The sequence below is a fragment of the Cervus elaphus genome, chromosome 22 (genome assembly GCF_910594005.1).
Source record: "Cervus elaphus chromosome 22, mCerEla1.1, whole genome shotgun sequence".
Classification (NCBI taxonomy): domain Eukaryota; kingdom Metazoa; phylum Chordata; class Mammalia; order Artiodactyla; family Cervidae; genus Cervus; species Cervus elaphus.
The window spans coordinates 36991986-37016272 of NC_057836.1; the positions used below are offsets into that span (position 1 = coordinate 36991986).

At 41.1% G+C, this 24287-nt stretch overlaps 2 protein-coding genes across 2 annotated transcripts in view; one reads left to right on the top strand and one right to left on the bottom strand.

Moving 5' to 3' along the window:
• Window positions 1–9987, top strand: part of MRPS35 (mitochondrial ribosomal protein S35) — a 45410-nt gene extending 35423 nt beyond the window's left edge. The window contains exon 8 of the mRNA XM_043881679.1: window positions 8360–9987. Within this exon, the coding sequence (XP_043737614.1) occupies window positions 8360–8629 (270 nt within the window). The 3' untranslated portion in view covers window positions 8630–9987. The remainder of the gene's footprint in view (window positions 1–8359) is intronic.
• A 4663-nt stretch (window positions 9988–14650) lies between these two features.
• MANSC4 (MANSC domain containing 4) lies at window positions 14651–23797 on the bottom strand. Its single transcript, XM_043882487.1, has 3 exons — window positions 23149–23797; window positions 19471–19605; window positions 14651–16150 (listed from the first exon to the last, which is right to left on the bottom strand). Exons 1-3 carry the CDS (start codon window positions 23375–23377, stop codon window positions 15471–15473), a joined length of 1044 nt encoding a protein of 347 aa, XP_043738422.1. The 5' UTR covers window positions 23378–23797; the 3' UTR covers window positions 14651–15470.
• Between the last annotated feature and the right edge of the window lie 490 nt (window positions 23798–24287).

Here is a 24287-nt window from a genome sequence, read left to right on the forward strand (position 1 = left end):
GGGACTTCCAGGTGGTCCACTGGTTAAGACTTTGCCTTCCAATGCAGGAGGTATGGTTCAATCCCTGGTCAGGAAGCGAAGATCACATGTGCCTTGTGGCCAAAAAACCAAAACAAGAAATAGAAGCAATATTGTAACAAACTCAATAGAGATTTTTTAAATGGTCCCCATTAAAAAAAAAAATCTTTCAACAACAAAAAAAAGACAGTTTTTGTACATGTATCTAGCATTAGCCCTGAGGGTGTGATATGGGCGTTAGAATGAAAGGGGCAAGAAAAAGGAAGGATTTGTGTATCATACGTACATAGAATTTTTTTTTTTTTTTCACTTAATGTGGTAGGCAGTAGGCAGCTGTTCTTGAGTAGGATGATGATACAGTAAAGTGATACATCTCATATCTCTCTGCCTTCAGGCAAGACTTCATTTTATATCTGATGCTGAGGAGCCTATCATATACTTAAAGGTCATTAAGAAAAATTTCCATCCAGTGGCTGAAGTCATGAAACTTGTATATGTGCTGCTGAAGCGAGCACTGAAGTCATGAACCTTGAAAGTTACACTTTTTTCTTCCTTCCCTATCTCCCCTGATAACTCACCAGATCATTTCAGTTCTAGCTTTTAAACGTCTGTTAAAACTGTTTTTTCTTCTTTATCCCTACTGCTTCTATCCTGTATGGGTCTTTGTCATTTTTTATCAGAATAACTATAATAGCCTTATTGATTTTCCTGTCTTATCCATCTTCCATATTGCTATTAAGTAATTGTTGTGAAAAACAAATCTGTTATATCATATCCCTTTATAAAATTCTTCAGTGGTTTCCCATTACTTGGGATAAAATCTAAACTCCTTAGTATGTCTATTTACAGCAAATTTACCACTTCATTTCATCAAGAGCCTCTTGATGAAAGTGAAAGAGGAGAGTGAAAAAATTGGCTTAAAACAACATTCAGAAAACTAAGATCATGGCATCTGGTCCCATCACTTCATGGGAAATAGATGGGGAAACATGAGAGACTTTATTTTGGGGGGCTACAGAATCACTGCAGATGGTGAATTCAGCCATGAAATTAAAAGACGCTTGCTCCTTGGAAGAAAAGTTATGACCAACCTAGTAGACAGCATATTAAAAAGCAGAGACATTACTTTGCCAACAAAGGTCCGTCTAGTCAAAGATATGGTTTTTCCAGTGGTCATGTATGGATATGGGAGTTGGACTATAAAGAAAGCTAAGTGCCAAAGAATTGATGCTTTTGAACTGTGGTGCTGAAGAAAACTCTTGAGAGTCCCTTGGACAGCAAGGAGGTCCAGCCAGTCCATCCTAAAGGAAATTAGTCTTGAATATGCATTGGAAGGACTGATGCTGAAGCTGAAACTCTGATACTCTGGCCACCTGATGGTGAACTGACTCATTTGAAAAGACCCTGATGCTGGGAAAGATTGAAGGCAGGAAGAGAAGGGGACAATAGAGGATGAGATGGATGGAGGGCATCACCGACTCAGTGGACATGAGTCTGAGTGAACTCTGGGAGTTGGTGATGGACAGGGAAGCCTGGCCTGCTGCAGTCCATGGGGTCGCAAAGAGTCAGACACAACTGAGCGACTGAACTGAACCAGTTCATCGGGCTTCCCTCGTGGCTCAAATGGTAAAGAATCTGGCCTACAATTCAAGATACCTGGGTTCAGTCCCTGAGTGGGGAAGATCCCCTGGAGAAGGGAATGGCAACCCTCTCCAGTATTCTTGCCTGAAGAATTCCATGGACAGAGGTGCCTAGTGGGCTACAGTCCTTGGGGTCACAAAGAGTCAGACACAGACTAAGTGACTAACACACCACACACACACCACCTCATTACCAGCTGCTCAGGAAGTGTGGGTTATATACCCTGTAACTTAATAAACAAAATGTGTTCTTCCATAACTTTGCATGTACTGTTCTCTTTGCTTATAATACCTTTTCAAATTGATCAGCCTTGCAACTTCATTTGAATGCTCTAATAAACCTCACATGTGACCTCTCTTAGACGTCTCCTCCCTTCCTTTTCCTTGCCTCCCTCCACCAGTTAGCCTTCCTTTCATTATGTTTATGGTTATTGCCTGTATGCATGTCTGCCAAGCTCTATTAGACTGTGCGGTCACTGAGGACAGGACAGTGTATTTCATTCATCTTTATATTCCCAGCATCTAGTACAGTGTCTGTCTGGCATATTAGCTTTCAGTACATTCTTTTAAAACTGATCTGATTTGAATTGAATTCTTTGACATACTCAGTTAAAAGTTTAGGTTTGGTAACTAAAATAGTTGTCAGTAACTTTTTAATCCATTATAGATATTTAACCTCTTCCTATTTTTTATGATTTTTGGGTAACTTGGACTTTTTTAATAGTAAAACTGTTTTCCGTTCTCTAGCACAATGCCTTACTTGTAATCATGAGAAGTGGAATATTACAGTGATTCATGTTGTAGGCAAAGGGAGTTATAAATAAGATGGTAGAAGGTGACATATTCATGTGTTAACAGATGCTTCATTGCCTTCTGTTACATTGGAATTCACTGATCATTGTACAAAGTAGCTATTGTGTTTTTCTTTGTATTGAAGTCACGCTTACAATGAGAAGAAAGATGATAGTTTGAAATTAAGTTGTTCTTTTGTGTTTTTTTACCGTGTTTCTATGTTCCTTGTAACATGTTCTGCCACTGAGAAGCAGTGTGATTTGAGACAGATTATTTAATTGCTCTGGGCTTCAGTTTCCCGTTCTGTGAAACAGATTGAATAGTACTACCCCATAGGGTTGCTGTGCGAGTTAAACGAAGAAATATATGTAAGGTGCTTACTCATCCCATGCCACTTTCCTCACCTTGGCCTGCATTCAGCCCTGAATGTACTAAGCTCGTTCCTGCCTCCAGCCTTTATGGAAACTCTTTCCTCTACTGGGATCACAGCCTTCATCTGACAGCTCCCACTCAGCTCCACATTCCATATACTAGACTGGCAGTTCCAGGAGAGCACAGTGCCTGGGACAGTAGTTGAATAACAAATATGTACTGAGTGAGTGAATAATAGAGCTGACTGTGTGGACAAGAGATCAGGATCATGTGGAATGGAAGGTTGCTTCCTCTAGGAATGCAATCAGAGCAGGTTCCCTTGTGGTAGGCAAGGAAGAAAAGAGACCATATATATGTATATGTATTGTATACATACCTAAGTCAGATGGTGAAATGGTAAATGTTTAGTACTTGAGGTATTAAAATTGAAGTCTACAAACTAATTAAACTCTGCCTAAATGATGATCAGTTTGAGCTTACATGGGTTATTTTTAAGTGCCCTCCCCCAACAATTTGAATATCTGTTGTTTATGCTTTAAAATTAATACATGCCAACTACTCTTCAAAAAAAAGAAACTCTTTACAATTGCCCACTTCAGTCCTGGGTGGAATTTCAGAAGCAATAAAAATTTGGCAGTGAATTACAGCTCATGGTACAAAATTATATATGAAAGGTAATCATAGCTTTGCTTTTGAAAAATGAATTTAGAAGGACATGCACCGGCTATCAACAGTATTGACTGATTTTCTTCACATGTCTGAAGTGTCTAGTAATTTGCATGACAGATATTATGTGTGAAAGACCTGTGCTGTGCTTAGTCACTCAGTTGTGTCCCACATTTTGAGACCCCATGGACCGTAGCCCACCAGGCTCCTCAGTCCCTAGGGATTCTCCAAGCGAGAATACTGGAGTAGGTTGCCATGCCTTCCTCCAGGGAGTCTTCCCAACCCAGGGATCGAATCCATGTCTTACGCATTGCATGCGGATTCTTTACCATCTGATGTCATCCATCAGAAAGAATTGGCTCTTTTTTCTCAGGCAGAGAGGATCACGGGCTTATCACTTTAATCCAGTCATAATTGAGCTGGAGCAGGGCTGGGGTAGTTTTTTAACATTTTGTTCACTTTTGTCTCTTTCTTAGGCATTTTGTTTGGGCCTTCCCTGGTGGCTCAGAGGTTAAAGCGTCTGCCTACACTGCGGGAGACCTGGGTTCGATCCCTGGGTTGGGAAGATCCCCTGGAGAAGGAAATGGCCACCCACTCCAGTATTCTTGCCTGGAGAATCCCATGGACAGAGGAGCCTGGTGGGCTACAGTCCACGGGGTCGCAAAGAGTCAGACACGACTGAGCGACTTCAGTTCAGTTCTGGCATTTCGTTTAGGAACTTGGTGAATCTGTTTCCGCATCTCAAAGCTTGTTTAAGAGTCACTTGTGCCTTTGAGGTTTTGAGCTTAACTTCATAACCTCTAGCCCTTGCAGCAGAATCTAGCAGATAGATGTCTTGTGAGGGAGACTGGTTGTGTGTTTGAAACAGGGCTTCCCTCTAGTAGGACTTTGCCCCCTAAACACTACAAGATTACAAGAGATTTGGTTTTTAGAACCTTGATTCAGCCTCCCCAGTTTTCCAGAAGTAGTCCCAGAACTAAAACCAGTCATGTTTGGGTCTCTTCATTTCCAATCTGTCACACAAACCCTGGATGATAGCTCAGAACCTCATTCTTTGCTCTTTTCTCAAGTAGAGTCCTTCCACGTGGGCCAGGTGCCAGTCTCATACAGAATTGGAAAATGGTCTCAGGAAAGAAAATGGGTAGGGGTTTTCAGAAGGATGCTTCCCATATCCTTGCAGCTTGGAATTCACATTCATCTAGTCCTTATTGATTCTGGAACTCTCTGGTATCTTTATTGCCTAGCTTTTTTTCTGGGTGAAGCCAAAGCAGAGGCAGGCTGTGACCTGTTACATCCTATTTGAAAGTGGAAATCATAATATAAAATTAAAAAAAAAAATTTAGAGTTTTTTTTTTTCCCCTCAAGGATTTTATATCTATACCTCTTTAAGTGAAAAGTATTCTGAAGTGACAAGCATTGTATAAAATATTATTGCTTTTTTATCATTTACAAAGACTACAAGATTATTTTGGAATTGCTTTTTTGTTTTTCTTCATTTTCAGGATGTTTTATTAAGGAGACATTTTACAAAGTTTCAGTAACAGAAACAAGTAAGGGTGTCGTTCTCAAGGTGGTGAGAGTGGGGTACCACCGCACCCCATATGTGAAAGTGCTGCAAGCTGTGGGGGTGTGGGCCGCCTGGCGGGGCTGTGGAGCTTGGTTTCCACAAGGGAGAGAGTTGGGAAGACAGCGGTGACCTCACTCTCCATCATTCTCTAGGTCTCCTGCTGGTTCCTCCCATTAGCCAGATCCAGCCAGGAGCCAGAATTCAAGGGATTCCAGGCAGGGGTCCATTGGGATTACTTTTTTTTTTTTTAGTTATTTTTGGCTGTGCTGGATCTTCATTGCTGTGTGTGGGCATTCTCTAGTTGCGATATGGGCTTCTCGTTGTTGTGGCTTCTTGTTGCCCAGAGCACAGGCTCTTAAGAGTGTGAGCTTAATAGTTGTGGCTCACAGACTCAGTTGTACCGAGGCATGTAGGGTTTTTCCAAAAGCTTTGGAAATCGCTAGTCTTTTCATGACTTATTGGGTGGCAAAATGAGATCTGAAATGGATGAGAAGCTATTTATAGCCTTTTTTTTATCCCATTTAGTGTGAATATTCATGCCTGTTGCTAGAAAAGTAGTAATCTGTTTGATTAGGGGTCGCCGCTGTCACCTTCTTTGGAGAGGTTACATAACTTACGGCATATGTGCCTCTCTGAACCATTCCCGGGTGATGACTGTGACCCTGTGTTTAACTTCTGTGATATTTAGTTTTCTTATCTGTAGAGATGTTAAAATCTAATCCAGTAGGTCTTAATACAAATTATATTAATTACTACATACATGTAAGTATTGAAGTACCGGGTATATAGTAAGTATTCAAATTTTGGAGATTGTTACTATTGTTAACTTGGAAGTTATACTGAGCTGGGCAGAGTTTGGATCCTAAAGCTAGAGTATATGGAAAAACAAGCGTTTTGTTAAGCTTGCCGCTGACAGTGACTGGTTAGAACAGCAGTGAGTGTATCCGTGTGTGCGTGCTGAGTTGCTTCAGCTGTGCCTGATTCTCTGCGACCCTGCGGACTGTAGCCTGCCAGTCTCCTCTGTCCATGAGATTCTCCAGGCAAGAATACCGGAGCAGGTTGCCATTTCCTTCTTCAGGGGATCTTCCTATCCCAGAGATCGAACCCAGGTCTCTTATGTCTCCTGCATTGATAGTCAGGTTCTTTATCACTAGAGCCACCTGGGAATCAGTGTTTTTCATGTCACTGCACACACAGAAAATCCTCTCCTGAGATAAATGACGGAGGGGGACGCTTGTAGGTGTCCCTGCTGCTCCAGGCTCACGGGGCACCTTGAGTGCCGAGGAATTAATATCATGGCACAACTGTAAACACATCTCAGAGACCAATGTAGAATTGTATATACCAAATATAAGGGGAAGATTAAAAACGTTGGAAATTATTAGTGGATTTAATGTGGTTAGCTCCTCTGTTTAAGCACCTATTTCAAGTCAATTAAGAAAATCCAGATAAACCTAGGTGAAACAATTTTTTAAACAGTTAAGTTTCTTAATTGCTTACTTTCTAACAGTTCAGAATGAGATGGAATGACTGTTTTACTTAATGCTTTATAAAATGTGTTTGTTGATCTCAGTTTATTTCACTTGTAAGTTAGAATTATGAAGAAACTCTGACACTGTCTTGAACATTAAAAGCATTGGCAAGAGTAGATAGGCTCAGTAATGTATTTAATTTAGGGCATTTACTTTGTTAAGGGCATTTACTTTGACATTTATTCCTTCCTCATATATTAGAGTGAAAGCTAGGCAGGGTAGCATCATTTTGTCAGTTATTTTTTTAAAAATGTACAGACTTAGAGTTTGGCTGTTAGAAGTTATTTGCAACAAGGTTGTTGGGGACAGGGCACAAGAAGAAGTTATTTCATATTCTCCCTGCCCCTCTGCCAAGCCTAAAACCTCCCTTACCAGGTAAAAGGGGGCACAGAGTTGATTCTCAGCTGGATAAGATGTTTCTAGAACTTAAGTTGGAACATTGTCCTCAGCCGTAAATTCAGCATAAGGAGGTGGGGCAGACACCGGGGAGCTGCGAGCACAGAGACCCCACTCCGGCTGAGGAATTCAGGAGCTGAGGAAACACTCTGTGTCTGTTTGTTTCTCTTGAAGAAGAGAGTCCACAGTTTGAAGGATTAAAGGAGGGTTTCTTCTTCTTGTGGGTCTCTGTGGTGGGGGAGCTTCTTCCCTGGGGCTTTAGTGATCCAAGTGGGGTTTGCTGAGTCAGTGGCGTCCCCAGTGGCTTGTTTGCCTTTGGCGGGGCTCCTATGCATCCTTTGAGGGACAGATTGCTCGTGCTTTTCTCTTCTCAGGAGCTCTTGGGGCGGGAGTGGGGATGGGAGGGTGGCATGGATGGAAACTGCCTCCTTCTTGCTAACTCATTTGGTTCTGAGGCTCCTTGGCGCTCTTGTCTGCTGAAGCTGTGGTCTATTTCAAGAGGAATTTTCAAAGTTAGAATGTGATCTCTGACAGCCTTACAAACCTGCCTTCACTTTTAATACTTTAAAACTTTATAATTTGGGGGGTTTCCCACCTTCAAATGTTGTAAAACTGGTGGCTCATTCCATAATAGCCTATGGCTCACAATACTGTTATGTGTTAATTTGGAAAGAATGTGGCTGGTATTCCAGCACTTCTCTGAACCAGGGTGTATTACATATGAGCTGTGTTGCTTGATTTTTTTTTTTCACAGAATGTTACATCTTCATTTAAATCATAAATCTGAATTATATTAATCTAAAACCTACCAGTGTTCCCTGAAATAACATGGTAATAATTTCTGTAAGAAAAAATAAGTAGTATTGAAAATTATTTCCATTTTAGGAACAGAAAGTAAAGATAATAACAAAACAAAATTCTAGAATATATAGTCATTATAACTAAAAATCACACAAACTTTATATTTTAATTTTTATTATAATAATTGGTCTTCCCCTTGTCACCCCACAGGCATGTTACAAAGATAAATACCGTCTCCTTTCAGCGCTCATAGTTTTAACCTCAGAAATGTTTGCTGTGTTCGAGTTTAGAGCCTAGAAAGCTGCAAGGAGTGAGTTTTCTGTGTCTTTTGGGAAACAGTCTTGCTTTGCAAGTGCCATCTGTAGGGCAGATAAAGTATGAATCCTGCGGATAGAATCAGTGAGGGGTAATGAGGTGTTGGCGTAATAAGAGTGTGTGGCCCCCAGCTGTTGGTGCAGGTAAGCGGCTGTGCTGGATAAGGGAGGTGAATAAAGGTGAACATGCAAAGTGTTGACCAGACTTTGTCTTTGAGTAATAATTCTCAAAATCAGAGATCGTTTTTTTTTTTCTTTCAGAAAACTGAAGAGTGGGAGAAAAAGAAGACTGAAGCAGACATGGAAGAGTATGTATGGAAAGATAGCGCCTCAGAAAAAAACATTCTGGAAACCCTTCTCCAGATTAAAGCTGCTGAGAAAAATCCAGAATTAAGTAAAGAAGAGCTCCTTAGTATGAAAGAAGTTGAAGATTACAAAAATTCTGTTGTTAGTCTTAAGAATGAGGGGGACAATGAGAATACCCTTTCTCAGTACAAAGAATCAGTGAAGAGACTATTACATTTGATGTAAATTATATAGAAAACTTTCCTTGATTTATTAATTTTATGATACATATGTAATGATTAATTTGATATAAAGTTGAAAATGTTTTTCTTAAAAAAAAAGCCATTGTTTAACTACATCAGAGTTAAAATTATTCCTTTCATCCTAAGATACAAGGGCAATGATTATTCAAAAGTTTTCTTATGTACTGGGGCAGTCAGACTAATTTGATTCTGATTTCTTCTGGTCCTAAAGTGTTTGAATTTTATTTCTACCATAACACCTTTAGTATTCATACACACACACACACACACACACACACACACACTATTGTTCTTTTGTCACCTGCTCTATTTCTTTCCCTACAAATTAGTACTTACTGGTTGCTTTTGAATAATGATTTTGGTTATTTGGGAATTTGGGCTCAGAACCCAGTCCCCTGACTGCAGTTTAGTGTTTTGTCTACTTAACTGCTACCTGCCTAGTGAGGTTTTTGCAGATGCTGATTCTAATTAGAAACAGGTTCTTGGCAGTATTTTCTAACCTAAGAAGTTTGTTCCATCCCTCTGTTCTGGGATCACTTTATGTTGATTCAGTTCTGTTTAGCATCCTGTTTCCATTTTCTTTGGCTCATTTCTCCAATCCCAAACTCGCAGAAAAGTGGAAGTGGAGGTTGACCGATATTCACCTCTCTGGAAGCCCCAACTAGAACTTCCACAGCTCAGGAAAGAGATAAGATATAAAGACCTTGAATTTAATTGGAATAAATGACAGTGATGACTGCCCTAAGAAACATTTCATTCCATTTAGCTATCTGTTGAGTACTTTTAAGTATATCTGTGAGTCATTTCTTACCACTTGTAAAGTTGTCGACGAGTAATTTAAAATTGAAAGAAAGGAATTATGTAGGCTGTTATTTTCCTAAAACTTATTTTGCTTAACAGAATTTGAGAATATAACATGCTAAAAGGAACTTCAGAACAGTTGCTCAAAAGATGTATGTAAATTGAAGGTATGATTTGGTATTAGCAAGACCAAGAGTCCATAGGTTATGAAGGATAACAGTAGAGCCTCAAGTTCCATCCTCCATTGGATGAAGATAGTGAATAAAAAACAAAGTAGATACAACTGAACTTCTCCATCTGATTTAAAGTATATGTAAATGTATCAAAATGTTACATTTCTTAGAAACTCAAAGAGTTGAGGAAAACTCAGAGGCTGAAACAGGATTGAAGAAGGAAACATAAAAACAGTAGAAGCTGAGGAGAGGTGGTTATTTGGAAACATGTGAAGAGGTGGTGATTAGGGTCCTCAGTCCTGGAGTCACAGTATAGTGCAGATGGAAGCAGACGGAGTAATGATCTGTAATAAAGAATTTGACTTTGCCCAAAGAGATTCTGGCCTCTTCTGTCACCTTCGGGGAGGTAATTTGTCATACCTCATGGAAGTGTCTTTGTTTATGGCAGGAATTGGTCACAATGGATTTTAGGGTGGGGCTAGCTACACCTGATAGTCTTAGTTTAGTTCAGTTGCTCAGTCGTGTCTGACTCTTTGCGACCTCATGAATCACAGCACGCCAGGCCTCCCTGTCAGTCACCAACTCCTGGAGTTTACTCAAGCTCATGTCCATCGAGTCGATGATGCCATTTAGCCATCTCATCCATTGTCGTCCCCTTCTCCTGCCCCCAGTCCCTCCCAGTATCAGCGTCTTCTCCAGTGAGTCAACTCTTCGCATGAGGTGGCCAAAGTATTGGAGTTTAACCTTCAGGATCAGTCCTTCCAGTGAACACCCAGGACTGATCTCTAGGATGGACTGGTTGGATCTCCTTGCAGTCCAAGGGACTCTCAAGAGTCTTCTCCAACACCACAGTTCAAAAGCATCAATTTTTTGGCGCTCAGCTTTCTTCACAGTCCAACTCACATCCATACATGACCACTGGAAAAACCATAGCCTTGACTAGATGGACCTTTGTTGGCAGAGTAATGTCTCTGTTTTTTAATATGTTGTCTAGGTTGGTCATAACTTTCCTTTCAAGGAGTAAGCATCTTTTAATTTCATGGCTGCAATCACCATCTGCAGTGATTTTGGAGCACAAAAAAATAAAGTCTGACACTGCTTCCACTGTTTCCCCATCTATTTGCCATGAAGTGATGGGATCTTTGTTTTCTGAATGTTGAGCTTTAAGCCAGCTTTTTCACTCCTCTTTCACTTTCATCAAGAGGCTTTTTAGTTCCTCTTCACTTTCTACCATAAGCATGGTGTCATCTGCATATCTGAGGTTGTTGATATTTCTCCCTGCAAACTTGATTCCAGCTTGTGTTTCATCAAGCCCAGCATTTCGCATGATGTACTCTGCATATAAGTTAAATAAGCAGGGTGACAATATACAGCCTTGACGTACTCCTTTTCCTCTTTGGAACCAGTCTGTTGTTCCATGTCCAGTTCTAACTTGCTTCCTGACCTGCATATAGGTTTCTCAAGAGGCAGGTCAGGTGGTCTGGTATGCCCATCTCTTTCAGAATTTTCCACAGTTTATTGTGATCCACACAGTCAAAGGCTTTGGCATAGTCAATAAAGCAGAAGTAGATGTTTTTCTGGAACTCTTGCTATTTCGGTGATCCAGCAGATGTTGGCAATCTGATCTCTTGTTCCTCTGCCTTTTCTAAAATCAGCTTGAACATATGGAAGTTCACGGTTCATGTGTTGCTGACGCCTGGCTTGGAGAATTTTGAGCATTACTTTACTAGCGTGTGAGATGAGTGCAGTTGTGCGGTAGTTTGAACATTCTTTGGGATTGCCTTTCTTTGGGATTGGAATGAAAACTAACCTTTTCCAGACCTTTTCCACTGCTGAGTTTTCCAAATTTGGTGGCATATTGAGTGCAGCACTCTCACAGCATCATCTTTCAGGATTTGAAATAGCTCAACTGGAATTCCATCACCTCCACTAGCTTTGTTTGTAGTGATGCTTTCTAAGGCCCACCTGACTTCACATTCCAGGATGTCTGGCTCTAGGTGAGTGATCACACCATTGTGATTATCTGGGTCGTGAAGATCTTTTCTGTACAGTCCTTCTGTGTATTCTTGCCACCTCTTCTTAATATCTTCTGCTTCTGTTAGGTCCATACCATTTCTGGCCTTTATTGTGCCCATCTTTGCATGAAATGTTCCCTTGATATCTCTAATTTTCTTGAAGAGATCTCTAGTCTTTCCCATTCTGTCGTTTTCCTCTATTTGCATTGATCGCTGAGGAAGGCTTTCTTATCTCTCCTTGCTATTCTTTGGAACTCTGCATTCAAATGGGAATATCTTTCCTTTTCTCCTTTGCTTTTTGCTTCTCTTTTTTCACAGCTACTTGTAAGACCTCCTCAGACAACCATTTTGCCTTTTTGCATGTCTTTTCCATGGGGATGGTCTTGATCCCTGTCTCCTGTACAATGTCACGAACCTCCGTCCATAGTTCATCAGGCACTCTGTCTATCAGATCTAGTCCCTTACATCTATTTCTCACTTCCACTGTATAGTCATAAGGGATTTGATTTAGGTCATACCTGAATGGTCTAGTGGTTTTCCCCAGTTTCTTCAATTTAAGTCTGAATTTGGCAATAAGGAGTTCATGATCTGAGCCACAGTCAGCTCCTGGTCTTGTTTTTGCTGACTCTGTAGAGCCTCTCCATCTTTGGCTGCAAAGAATATAATCAATCTGATTTCAGTGTTGACCATCTGGTGATGTCCATGTGTAGAGTCTTCTCCTGTGTTGTTGGAAGAGGGTGTTTGCTATGACCAGTGCGTTCTCTTGGCAAAACTCTATTAGCCTTTGCCCTGCTTCATTCTGTATTCCAAGACCAAATTTGCCTGTTACTTTAGTTGTTTCTTGAATTCCTACTTTTGCATTCCAGTCCCCTATAATGAAAAGGACGTTTGTTTTGGGTGTTAGTTCTAAAAGGTCTTGTAGGTCTTCATAGAACAGTTCAGCTTCAGCTTCTTCAGCATTACTGGTTGGGGCATAGGCTTGGATTACCTTAAGCATGCTGGAAAAACCAGCCGTGTGTTTTAGGGTTGGGGGGGCTTTGAGTCTCTCAGTAAATCAGTCCACCTAGCAGCTGAGATCAACTGCCCAGGTAATTGATCAGTCAGGTGTATCTGTGTAACAGAGCCTTGATAAAAATGTAGAACACTGAGGCTCCAGTAAGCTTCACTGGTTGACAGTACTTTGGACATATTGTCACACACTGGTGCTGGGAGAGTCATGCATCCTGCTTCCACAGGGAGAAGACAATGTCTGTGGAACCCTCCCAAAATTCATCCTAGGTACTTCTTGCCTTGGCTGATTTTAATCCATATCCTCTCCCTGTAATAAACTGTGGCTTCCCTGGTGGCTCAGATGGTAAAGAATCTGCCTGTAATGCAGGAGACCTGGGTTTGATCCCTGAGTTGGAAAGATCCTCTGGAGAAGGAAATGGCAACCCACTCCAGCGTTCTTGCCTGGAGAATCCCATGCACAGAGGAAGCTGGCAGGCAACAGCCCATGGGGTCGCAAGGAGACAGGACTGAGCACCTAACACTTGCACTTTGATGATAAACCGTAAGTATAGCAGCTTTCATTGAGTTCTGTAAATTCCTCTAGTGAATTAGCAAACCTGAGCGTGGTTTTGCGACTTGCCATCCCCCAAACTTATATTTGGTGTCACAAGTAAGGGAGGTCTTTAGAAGACTGTGCCCTTTTAACCTTTGCAGTGCGACTAACTCAGCAACTGACTTGAAGACTCTTAGGCTGTGGCATTGACACCTAATGGCAATATCTTAGGGCTGTAAGATTAACACTACAAAACTGCAGTCATTGTATTGTTACCAGTAATTAAACAGTGCTATTTGTCACTATTTAGACTCTTGCCCTTTAAGCTAGTAATTGATCTAATATCACAATGAACATAATGAATATCCTTCTAATGAGGTTTCTAAGGGACACTTTTTGCTATATTGATATATGATCACTTCTGACTTAAAACTTAAATTCTGTGGCTCAGAAGTTACTTATACACATAGGCAACTAAGAAATAGAACAAACCTGTTTTCTTAATTGTAGGGAGCTTTAGTTTTTTCTTTGCATATTTTCTTTCCAAATTGGTAAATACATCACACAATATTTGGACTTACTATAGATTTTTTCCCCCAAAGGTCTTGGCCAATTTCAGTGTCAGAAAGATTTCGATAATCGTTATTTCTTAAATGTGTGTAACAACCTTAGCCTTCGTTGTTGACTAAGCTCTGAAATCTTTGTTTCTTGAAAGTTTTAAATTCAGAAGTTCTCTTCAGTCCCTCTGACTTCCAGTAAGGATGTGATTTCAGGTCCATTTGTTTTTGCTTCTTGGACAACCTTTTGGGTCTTTACTCAGTTTATCTGATGGTCAAAGGTAGAGACTGAAGAAGAGGGGGAAGAGTTTGTTTTCTTACAAAGTAAGTATGTTTTCCCCCAATTGTGGTCATTTTTTTATAAAAACAGCAGTTTTAGGGAACAAATAAAATTCTGAAGAAACCTCAAGGAAGAAAAAAAAATTTTTTTTTTAGTAACCCTAGTTTGTTGGGAAACCTTCAGACAATTTATATATATTTGAAAGAAAAGTAAGTAACCCTTTAAAAGAATGTGTATACAAGTAATTTTTAAAGATATCTTCCCAGATAACTATCTTTTTAGGGTAGTTTAAATCTTGATATTCCCTCTAAATTGCATGTTTTTTGCTTTTTTTTTTTTAACTAGTGTATTAAGAAATATATATGGGGAGGAAATGGAAACCCACTCCAACCCATTTTCTTGCCTGGAAAATCCCATGGACAGAAGGGAGTGGCGGGCTATTGTCCATGAGGTTGAAAAGAATGGACACAACTGAGCACGCACACACATACTTACTACAAATAGCTGTTTAATGTCTGTTCTCCCATTAAAAAATATTTTTAAGGATGAGACTAAGGGTCTATAAAGTGTAAGATCATTAGAGACGGTAATTCAGTTTTCCATACTTGAAGAGTCAGAGTATAAAATCTAGGGGGTGAGTCTGGTGTAAGGAGTGGACAGAGCTTGAAATACCTAGAACTAATATTTGCCCTGGGAAAACAATGTCTACAACCAAGGAACATAAACAAAAACTCCCAACATTTATTCAACAGAAAACTCAGAAATCTCAGCCATAATTCTCATGCCATGAGAGGCATGTTTTAGAAAATGAAGAGGATAAATTAGGATTGAGAAAGATTAATCAATTGAACATAGAAAATTATATGAAAGATTAAGAAGCTTCTTTGCTCAAACCACTAAAAGATTTCATTAACATATATGACAGTAATATGACCGTAACGGGAGAGAAATATTATGGTGTTTTCCTCCTGAATCTTTTTTCCATACTCACTGGGAAAGTGGAGACTTGTAGACCAACAGGGATTTCAAGCGTGGACTTTTGAACCACATTGCCTATAAAATCTGGCTTTGCTACATACTAACTGTGTGACTTTCAGCAATGTACTTAGCCTTTTTTCTCCTGTTTCCCCATCTGTGAAATATCAGTATGATGGTTACTGAAAACTCACAGAGTTCTAAATATTCAACAAGTTGATACACACACAGCTCTTAGAACTGTCGCTTACGTTGTGCTCAATAACTGCAGGGGTCAGAATTTTGAAGCTTGGCAAAGGGCACACTATTCAAGAAATGGATATAATCACAAAAAGCAGTTATCAAACATCAGCCTTCTTTGGAGATTGGTATGAATGGGCATCTGTGCTTTTTTTTTTTTTCCTTTTTTTTAACCAAATTGCTCATCTTAAGAAAACTAAAAATCATACTCTTGAAAACTTAAAATGCTTTCATCTTCCATCAGTAAGAGGACTCCTTCTGATTGGCACATTTTTTAATTTGCCTGGGTCCTGACTTTCTCTGCCCTGGTTTATACTGGCCGTACTGCTTTCGACAGCATCCAGATGCCAGGATGACTACACAAGAGCAAAGAAAGATGACAGGGGTGCAGAGGGCCACCGGAACCAGCCATGTCTTTGCACCAGTCACGGGTGCCCCATCAGGAGCTGAGTCTTCATTCTCAGATGTATGGTTTCTGCCATTGTACCCTTTGGTTTTGTTTAGTAATTGTTTACTGCTGTTGAGTTGGGAGGGACTAGGCATATGAGAAAGTTTTGTGTCTATGGGCACAAAGAAAGGAGAAACTGTCTTGTTATCTGGATTGTTGATGAAGTCAGTACTGGCTGACACCATATTTATCTTTGTGGTAATGGAGTCATTCGGGGCAATGAATCTTGCCCAAGAGTCTGTGGTCAGTTCCTTGGAATACCTAGTATTATTTGTGGTTGCCAACAAATCTTGATGTGTGGTTGGTGATGGAGCCTCTATTGATGGTAGCATTTGGTTTATCATGGTGGTTTGTTGTTTGTCTAAATACATAGCTTTTAGAATCCTTAGTCTCTCCCATGTATCAGATGAAGAACGGGTATTTAGATATGTGGGCAGTGATTGTTCAAAAACCAGCAAATCAGGATCTATACCTGAAAGATAAGTAAGGCATCATTTATTTTCAGTTTAGAGAGGGCCGTAAAGTACAGTTTAGTGAAGTCCTGGATTTTGCCTCTCTGAGTTGTGAACTAAGCTAATTGCAAGTTCCACTAGTGCACATTTCTCAAAGGCTTTGAGCCATAGGGACCACATTTGAATTGTTAACTTTCAAAGACATCTTCTGTTGTGAACAAACTTGGCTACATCATAGAGAAAACTTTGTATCTGCCAGGGCTTTTAGGCAACAGTAGCAGTGTGAGGGCAAGAACTTCAGAAACAGTAACCATTTGATAGGAGTAACATTTTAGAGTTAAACAAAATGAGGCCTGAGAAGCATAACTGTTCAAAATTATTAGCAGAGCCCTAAAGCTCATCCCTTCCCAGTGCCTCCGGTCTTCTTCAGTGTTTGTTCTCTCTCCTCTTATAAACTCCTTTCCGGCTGGCTTCAGAAACTCTCAGCAGCTTTCCAGTTGTCACACTGATTCCCTTCAGTCTCTCTTGTTCTCCCCCCGCCCCCGCCCCCAACACACCAACATCCACTTCCTTCACTTCCTTCCTGACTTTGTTGTGTGCTTTCTGTCATGTTTCCATTCTCTATTCTGCCAGAATTCTGCTTCTAGAGTGGTCAGTACCTTCCCTCTTTCTTGGTTGCTGGGTGTCCCTGCTTTCCCTTTCCTCTTGTCCTTGACACTCATGGCCACCTCTCCTTGAATTCTTCTTCCCTGACTGCCTGCACTGGGAGAAAAGTTATGGCCAACCTAGACAGCATATTAAAAAGCAGAGACATCACTTTGCCAACAAACGTCTGTCTAGTCAAGGCTATGGTTTTTCCAGTGGTCATGTATGGATGTGAGAGTTGGGCCATAAAGAAAGCTGAGCACTGAAGAACTGATGCTTTTGAACTGTGGTGTTGGAGAAGACTCTTGAGAGTCCCTTGGACTGCAAGGAGATCCAACCAGTCCATCCTAAAGGAGATCAGTCCTGGGTGTTCATTGGAAGGACTGATGCTGAAGCTGAAACTTCAATACTTTGGCCACCTGGTGCAAAGAACTGACTTGTTTGAAAAGACCCTGATGCTGGGAAAGACTGAAGGAGGGAGCAGAAGGGGACGACAGAGGAAGAGATGGTTGGATGGCATCACCGACTCAATGGCCATGAGTTTGAGTAAACTCCGGGAGTTGGTGGTGGACAGGGAGGCCTGGCATGCTCCAATCCGTGGGGTTGCAAAGAGTCGGACACAACTGATCGACTGAACTGAACTGAACTGACTCCCTGCACCACAGATGCCTTTGGCACTTTATCTCAGGCTGCCTGCATCCCTTTTTTCCTTCCTCTGTTGGTTCTCTCCTTGATCCTAACTGGTTGCGTGATTCCTACAGTCTTTAGTCCTTGGTTTTCTGCGGTATTTCTCTGCATTCCATATAACCTCTGCCCCTGACCACACCCCCCACCTCCCCACACCCCTGCCACTGCCAAAAATATTATCATCACTACTACACCGATGGCCCTGAAATCCACGTGCCCAGTCTTTTCCCCTTTCTCGAGCTCTGATCTCATTTCTCCGTACTCTACTGGATGTTCTCACCTAAACATTTCACATCACCACTGACATCTTCAGAACCATCATCTGTATATCTACCTCCTTGTCTTGTTCAGAGGCATCATCGTGCTTCCATCACCCATGATGGACTCTGCACTGCTAAGGGATTTTTGACTCCTCTGTTCTCTCTCTCTTTTTTGGGGGGCTGCAGGGATCTTACATCCCGGAGCAGGGATCAAACCTGTGTCCTTGCAGCAGAAGCACGGAGTCAACCACTGGACTGTCAGGGTTAAGACTTCTCTTCTTCTCTATCCAAAAACTAAGTGCTATCCAATCCCTTCCCAATATGCTGGTAACTATCCCTCTCCTTCATTGCAAATAAAATCACCTTGTCTAGCCTGCATCCTGCTTATAATTTTCCTGGACTAAGATAACCAGACAGATCACTCTAATGGTAGCGTTTTCTCACTAAATTCTTTTGTTGATTCCATATTTCTGACAAAGTCAAACCAACACTCTACTCTGTTCTTTTGTTACCTGGCCTACCCTATCCTACCCATATTTCCATTGCAGCCCCAAATGTGCCCATACTGTAGCGGCATCCGTGTTCTTACTTTCCTGGGGAGTGACATAGACTCCTCACCTCTACCTGCCCTCTTCCATGAAGCCTCCCCTGAATAATCAAGCTTTCTTTAGCACACCCTCCCCCTCCCCAACCTTTTGAGCCTTTGTACTTGAGGCTGCTGCTGCTGCTGCTGCTAAGTCGCTTCAGTCGTGTCTGACTCTGTGCGACCCCATAGACGGCAGCCCACCAGGCTCCCCCGTCCCTGGGATTCTCCAGGCAAGAACACTGGAGTGGGTTGCCATTTCCTTCTCCAGTGCATGAAAGTGAAAGTGAAGACACTCAGTCATGTCCGACTCTTCGCGACCCCATGGACTGCAGCCTACCAGGCTCCTCTGTCCATGGGATTTTCCAGGCAAGAGTACTGGAGTGGGGTGCCATTGCCTTCCCCTGTACTTGAGGCAGTATCATCTATTTTTAATTGAATTGTATGTCTTTAACTGTGAGACTTCTTTCCTCAGCTAGATTAGAAGGAACTTGAGGGCAGAGACACAGCTGCAGTGATAAACACAGCTTGTGGTCAACGAGCACAGATCAATAAAGAAATTTACCTCCTTTGTATCATGATGGCAAAAGTCGATCTTTGATGTTTACTAATCTGTACCCTGAGATGATATACATGGGCAAAGGACACTTACCTAATGTGTTTTTCTAAAGTAAAACATACTGGTTATCTTGGGACCAGAAATTAATATGTGGCAGTAAGTGTATTTCCCACCCCTAAATCAATCTTTGTAGAATCCTTGTATATAGTGTCAGCAAGCCTCAAAAGTGACATTTAGTATATTTACTTCCTAGTTGTATTCTTAACGACTATGTAGAAATACCTCTCTTGGCTACTGTTTTTTTTTTGTTTTTTTTTTTCTTGGCTACTGTTGAAGGCTCTTGGGATAAATGAAATACAATGTTCTTGTTCAGTCACATACGATTTGTTATCTGGGACAAAGTCATCCTTGCTGAACGTGCCAAATTAATGAGAATTTCCTTTTAGTTTCTGCCTTGGAAGCCCCAAACTTTTCCAGATAGAGTTCACTGGAAAATAATTATTTAGAGATTCATACATGGCTTCTTCCAGCCAATTTCTAGGTTATTTGCCTCTACTGAAATATTAGACATTCTTAGAAATACATACAAAGTACATAAATCATTACCATCTGTTATGTTATATAAAATGGCACTGGTTCCAGGCTCCAATATGCAGCTCTCCAGGGTTGGGCAGTGAACATGGAGGCAGTTGACATTGTCATGAATAGGATCGTGGAAGAAGACAGCCAGGTTACAGGACACTGAAAAGGAAGCAGGCAAAGTATATCTGCTTGGTTCCTGCAGCTTGATAAGCTCTGAGTAGCTTATGTTTCTTTCACAAACACTGCATTAACAGTTCATTGCAGGGACATTCAGACATCTTACTATGAACTGAGAGCAGCTATTTCTGTGATGATGGGGAAATGCCTCTTCAAAAGAAAATACTGATTTTTCTTTCAGTAATCTTTCATACATCCCCATGCTACACAGGATTACCTGGAATTATTTTGCAATCCCAGTATTTCATGTTCAGGAAAACTCAATTTACTACAAAAACCTCTCCCCAGAGGGGAGATTTATAACATCATAATATTCTAATCTGCTATTTATAATATGAGATTTCCAGGTGTAATACCCTCTTGGAATGCTAAGGAGTTCACCAGAGAAAGAAATAGGAAAATAAATGGACAAATGCTATAACAGAAAGGGGAGTGGCGGGAAGAGCAAAAACAGCACTGACAGTTCCTGGAGGAGGCTCAGGGGGTACAGAGGCGGTGTGGGTGAGCATCACCTTGACCCTGACCGCAGGTGTGTGCCAGCCCTATGCTGCTAAGCTATGTCCAGTGAAAAGCTAATCAGAGTCAAAGACGAAGGGAGTAGACCGACAGGGTGGCTAGCGTTTGGAATTGTAGGGGGGATTGCTCTCCCCAGCTCCTCTTTTCTAAGGAGATTTGCTCCTTAAAAGATATTGTATTATTTCTGCATAACTTTTAAGTGCAGATCTTCAGTCTTGTCATCCCTGTAGTGCAGCACAGATTTTCCTCCTGCTGCTGTATAGTAGGAACCATGTGATGAGAAATACTCACTGACCCAAAGGTATCAGCTTCTTTAATAAAATGAGATTACAGAGGGATAGTATACTGTTACCAGACCTCAGAGTGTATCTGCACTGCTGTGGAACTATTGGCAGAACCTGCTCTGCTTCTGTGTAAGGCTAACTGGGGGGGTTACCTCTCCCCCATTACTTCTGGGACACCCCATGTTTCTGCTCTCTTTATTTTTCCAGGAGAAAGAATGAGAGAAAAGTCAATTAATAATTCATCGCTAATACATTATAGATTACCAAGACATTTTCCCTGAGGACTGTGCTGTAAAGTTTAAGGAAAAGGAAGAAAGAACACCAATTTAGACATCTGAATTTCTGATAAGTAGTGGATCCTGTAGGGACTAATTTTTTAAGATCTTTTACATTCTTCGTGTGTATTTCAGAGTCCCAGCTCTGAGCAGGTTAGCTACTGCAGCATGGTAGCATTTTGAATTTCTGGCTTCCAGGTAAAAATGGATGTGTGTTCGTGCCTTTTCTTCTGGAGAAGGAAAGCCGTAACTTGGAAGCCCCTCAAGACTCTAAAATACTAGAATTCCAAATGGATCTTTTTAGTATCCCTGAAAGTCTATAGGCCACAGTTTCCCTGGTGTGGAGAATCAGGTAAATTCATGGCATGGGAAAATGGGGAAAAGTTATCACCCCTCCCTCGTCTGCTGTCAGTGAATGTTTCTGGGGTTATAAGCATCTGGAAGCTGAATATCTGCTACCTTTTTCAAAATTTCCCTTTAATAAATTAATTGCTCTCTTCTGTGCCCGATTACATTTGAGGGCTTAGTCTGTGACAGCTTCTTACACTGTGGTCTCTTGACAGACATTATAGATTCTCCAACGAGCTCCAATTTGCATCCTAGAAATCTTACATGGGTAATTGGGTAAGAGGCAATTAATGTCAGTATGAGACCACAGGAAGAAAGTATGGAACAAGAGAATTATTTTAAAGTGCTGTGTCACTTTTGTTTTTTCCAAGTAGCTTTCAAATCTTGGAAAAATGAAATAAATGAAGTCAAATGTAACTTGAAATTCTGCAACAATGAAGTATTTTTCTAATTACAGGCCTTGATTGTATTATATGAATGATATTTAACCCTGATTCCCCATCTCACACCCAAAAAAAATTACGTCAGGGTATTTTGTAGATTTCTTTCTTCCTTCCTCCCTCTCCCACTTCTTTCTTTCTCCCGTCCTTCCTTCCTTTCTTTTCTCTTCTTTGCCTTCCTTCCTTTTTCCAGTAGATAAATATCTCCCTATTTCTTTCAAAACATGAATCACAATCTAAATCCTATTCAATACATTCCCACATTTGGTCAGCCCAAGCGAACACATTTCAAAAGTGTGATATGATATACTAGTATCACCGAAAGAACTTTGAAAAGGGAATTATTCCATCTGAGTCGTAATGTAAGGGTCCAGTCGTCTGTCCCATTGTACTTGTATGTAACCGCTTAAAGAATGGTGAAATACACCAGTCAGGATGGCTGCTATCCAAAAGTCTACAAGCAATAAATGCTGGAGAGGCTGTGGAGAAAAGGGAACCCTCTTACACTGTTGGTGGGAATGCAAACTAGTACAGCCACTATGGAAAACAGTGTGGAGATTCCTTAAAAATCTGGAAATAGAACTGCCATATGACCCAGCAATCCCACTTCTGGGCATACACACTGAGGAAACCAGATCTGAAAGAGACACATGCACCCCAATGTTCATCGCAGCACTGTTTATAATAGCCAGGACATGGAAGCAACCTAGATGCCCATCAGCAGATGAATGGATAAGGAAGCTGTGGTACATATATACCATGGAATATTACTCAGCCGTCAAAAAGAATTCATCTGAACCAGTCCTAATGAGATGGATGAAACTGGAGCCCCTTATACAGAGTGAAGTAAGCCAGAAAGATAAAGAACATTACAGCATACTAACACATATATATGGAATTTAGAAAGATGGTAACGATAACCCTATATGCAAAACAGAAAAAGAGACACAGAAATACAGAACAGACTTTTGAACTCTGTGGGAGAAGGTGAGGGTGGGATGTTTCAAAAGAACAGCATGTATACTATCTATGGTGAAACAGATCACCAGCCCAGGTGGGATGCATGAGACAAGTGCTCGGGCCTGGTGCACTGGGAAGACCCAGAGGAATCGGGTGGAGAGGGAGATGGGAGGGGGGATCGGGATGGGGAATAAGTGTAAATCTATGGCTGATTCATATCAATGTATGACAAAACCCACTGAAATGTTGTGAAGTAATTAGCCTCCAACTAATAAAAAAATTAAAAAAAAAAAAAAAAGAATGGTGAAATAAACTTTGAAACTCTTAAAAAAAAAAAAAAAAGGAAAGGAAATTATTATAAATACTTTGGAATTATATATGCTATATTCTGGGCTATAGAAATATTGTTAGTTAGCCCTCAAGGAAATATTTTCATTTAGCACTTTAGTGAAGAGAAGAGGTTCTCTGTTACCAGCAGGTTCACTGCCCCCTGGGTCATCGCTAGATTTATAAACCAAGCTGGCACTGACCTCAACTGCAAAGTCAGTCTCCGTGTCTCTCCCTCTCTGCCCACCCCCTCATTCAGGGCACGTTCCCTAGTCTGGGTCAGTTGTTCACTGGGCCCTCTGCCAAGGGCTCCTTCCTCAGGTCCTCAGTTTAGAAGTTTGCCCCGATTTTCACAGGTCTATCATGGACACTTACCATCCTTCCTGAGACAGCAGTTCCGGCTGCACTTCTGACCCGTGTTTTCAGAATAATACCTCAGGAACTGCGCCCCCAGCTTCTGAGACTCCTCCAGGTCAATCAGAAGACCTGGGAAGCGACGGATCCAGCAGTCTCTGTAAAACACGGTGGGTGAGCAAAGAGACTTTGAGGTCCCCCCCAGGCTCAGGAGCAGTATCACGCCTGCTGCCACCGCCGCCGCACGCATTTCCCTGGAATGAAGACTCGGCAGTAAGACAGATGCTGGAGCCGACCATCGGGTTCAGAACAGCTGGGATTTCAGGGCTGTTGTGAAGGAAGAGCTTCCTCGGAACTTTGTGAAGGGTCACTCTAGAAAAATGAAGCGGCTCTCTGACTGCACGCTGATTTTTCTTTTGTTTCTTCCCAGTTGCACCCCACACCTGGGACTTGATGACTTGCTGGTGTTAATTCTGAACACTTTCCAGGCCATTTCAGTCCTCTGTCCTTTAGCCTCTCTAGACGTAGATTCCCTCTTCTCTCCTCTGCTTTTCTTCTTTCTCTGAAAGGGAAGTCACAGACACCTTTTACCAAGTAAATATAAAGACAATTCGAAATCCTAGCCAAGAGTCTTTCTGAGGAAAACAACAGTTCAGTCACTTGACGTCAGATAAAGGAAGGATCCATTTCACCAGGAAACAAGACATCATTTTGTCAGGATACTTCTGTCAGTTTCTTTAAGAAACTTGTGACTGCAGATTTTTTTTTCAGTGATCTTTTTTCTTTGAATTGAAGTTCTAATATTCAGAATCACTGGGAAAAAACTAAAAGTGAAAATGAAATAAAAATGAAAAAAAATTTTTAACTTTGCAGTGATTTTGAAAACACTGAATATGAATCCTGGTCACTTCTGGGGTCAGGCATTTTTTGCAAAGGCCAGCCACATGCTTTTTGAAAAGATAAAAGAGCCAGCCAAGAATATTCTAATAATGTAGATGGAACACAACACCCATTAAAGTGTATTTTGTTCAACCAAGAGTTAAAAGCATGATAGAAAATTGTGAAGAAGTTCAATTTGGGGGTTTTCTGCTATTTATGTTTTCAAGTTACAAAGAAAACTTTGTGAAGCATATACATAAAGGCATCTCTGAAGCAGATGT

Bases quoted from the DNA above. Each gene is read 5' to 3' on its own strand.
- MANSC4 (XM_043882487.1), bottom strand. From the start codon at position 23,377: ATGCGTGCGGCGGCGGTGGCAGCAGGCGTGATACTGCTCCTGAGCCTG. The intron at 19,606-23,148 runs GTAAGTGTCCAT...CTTCCTTTTCAG, and splicing joins CTGCTGTCTCAGGAAGGATG to TGTCCTGTAACCTGGCTGTC. The intron at 16,151-19,470 runs GTAATGATTTAT...CTTATCTTTCAG, and splicing joins TTTATATAACATAACAGATG to GTATAGATCCTGATTTGCTG.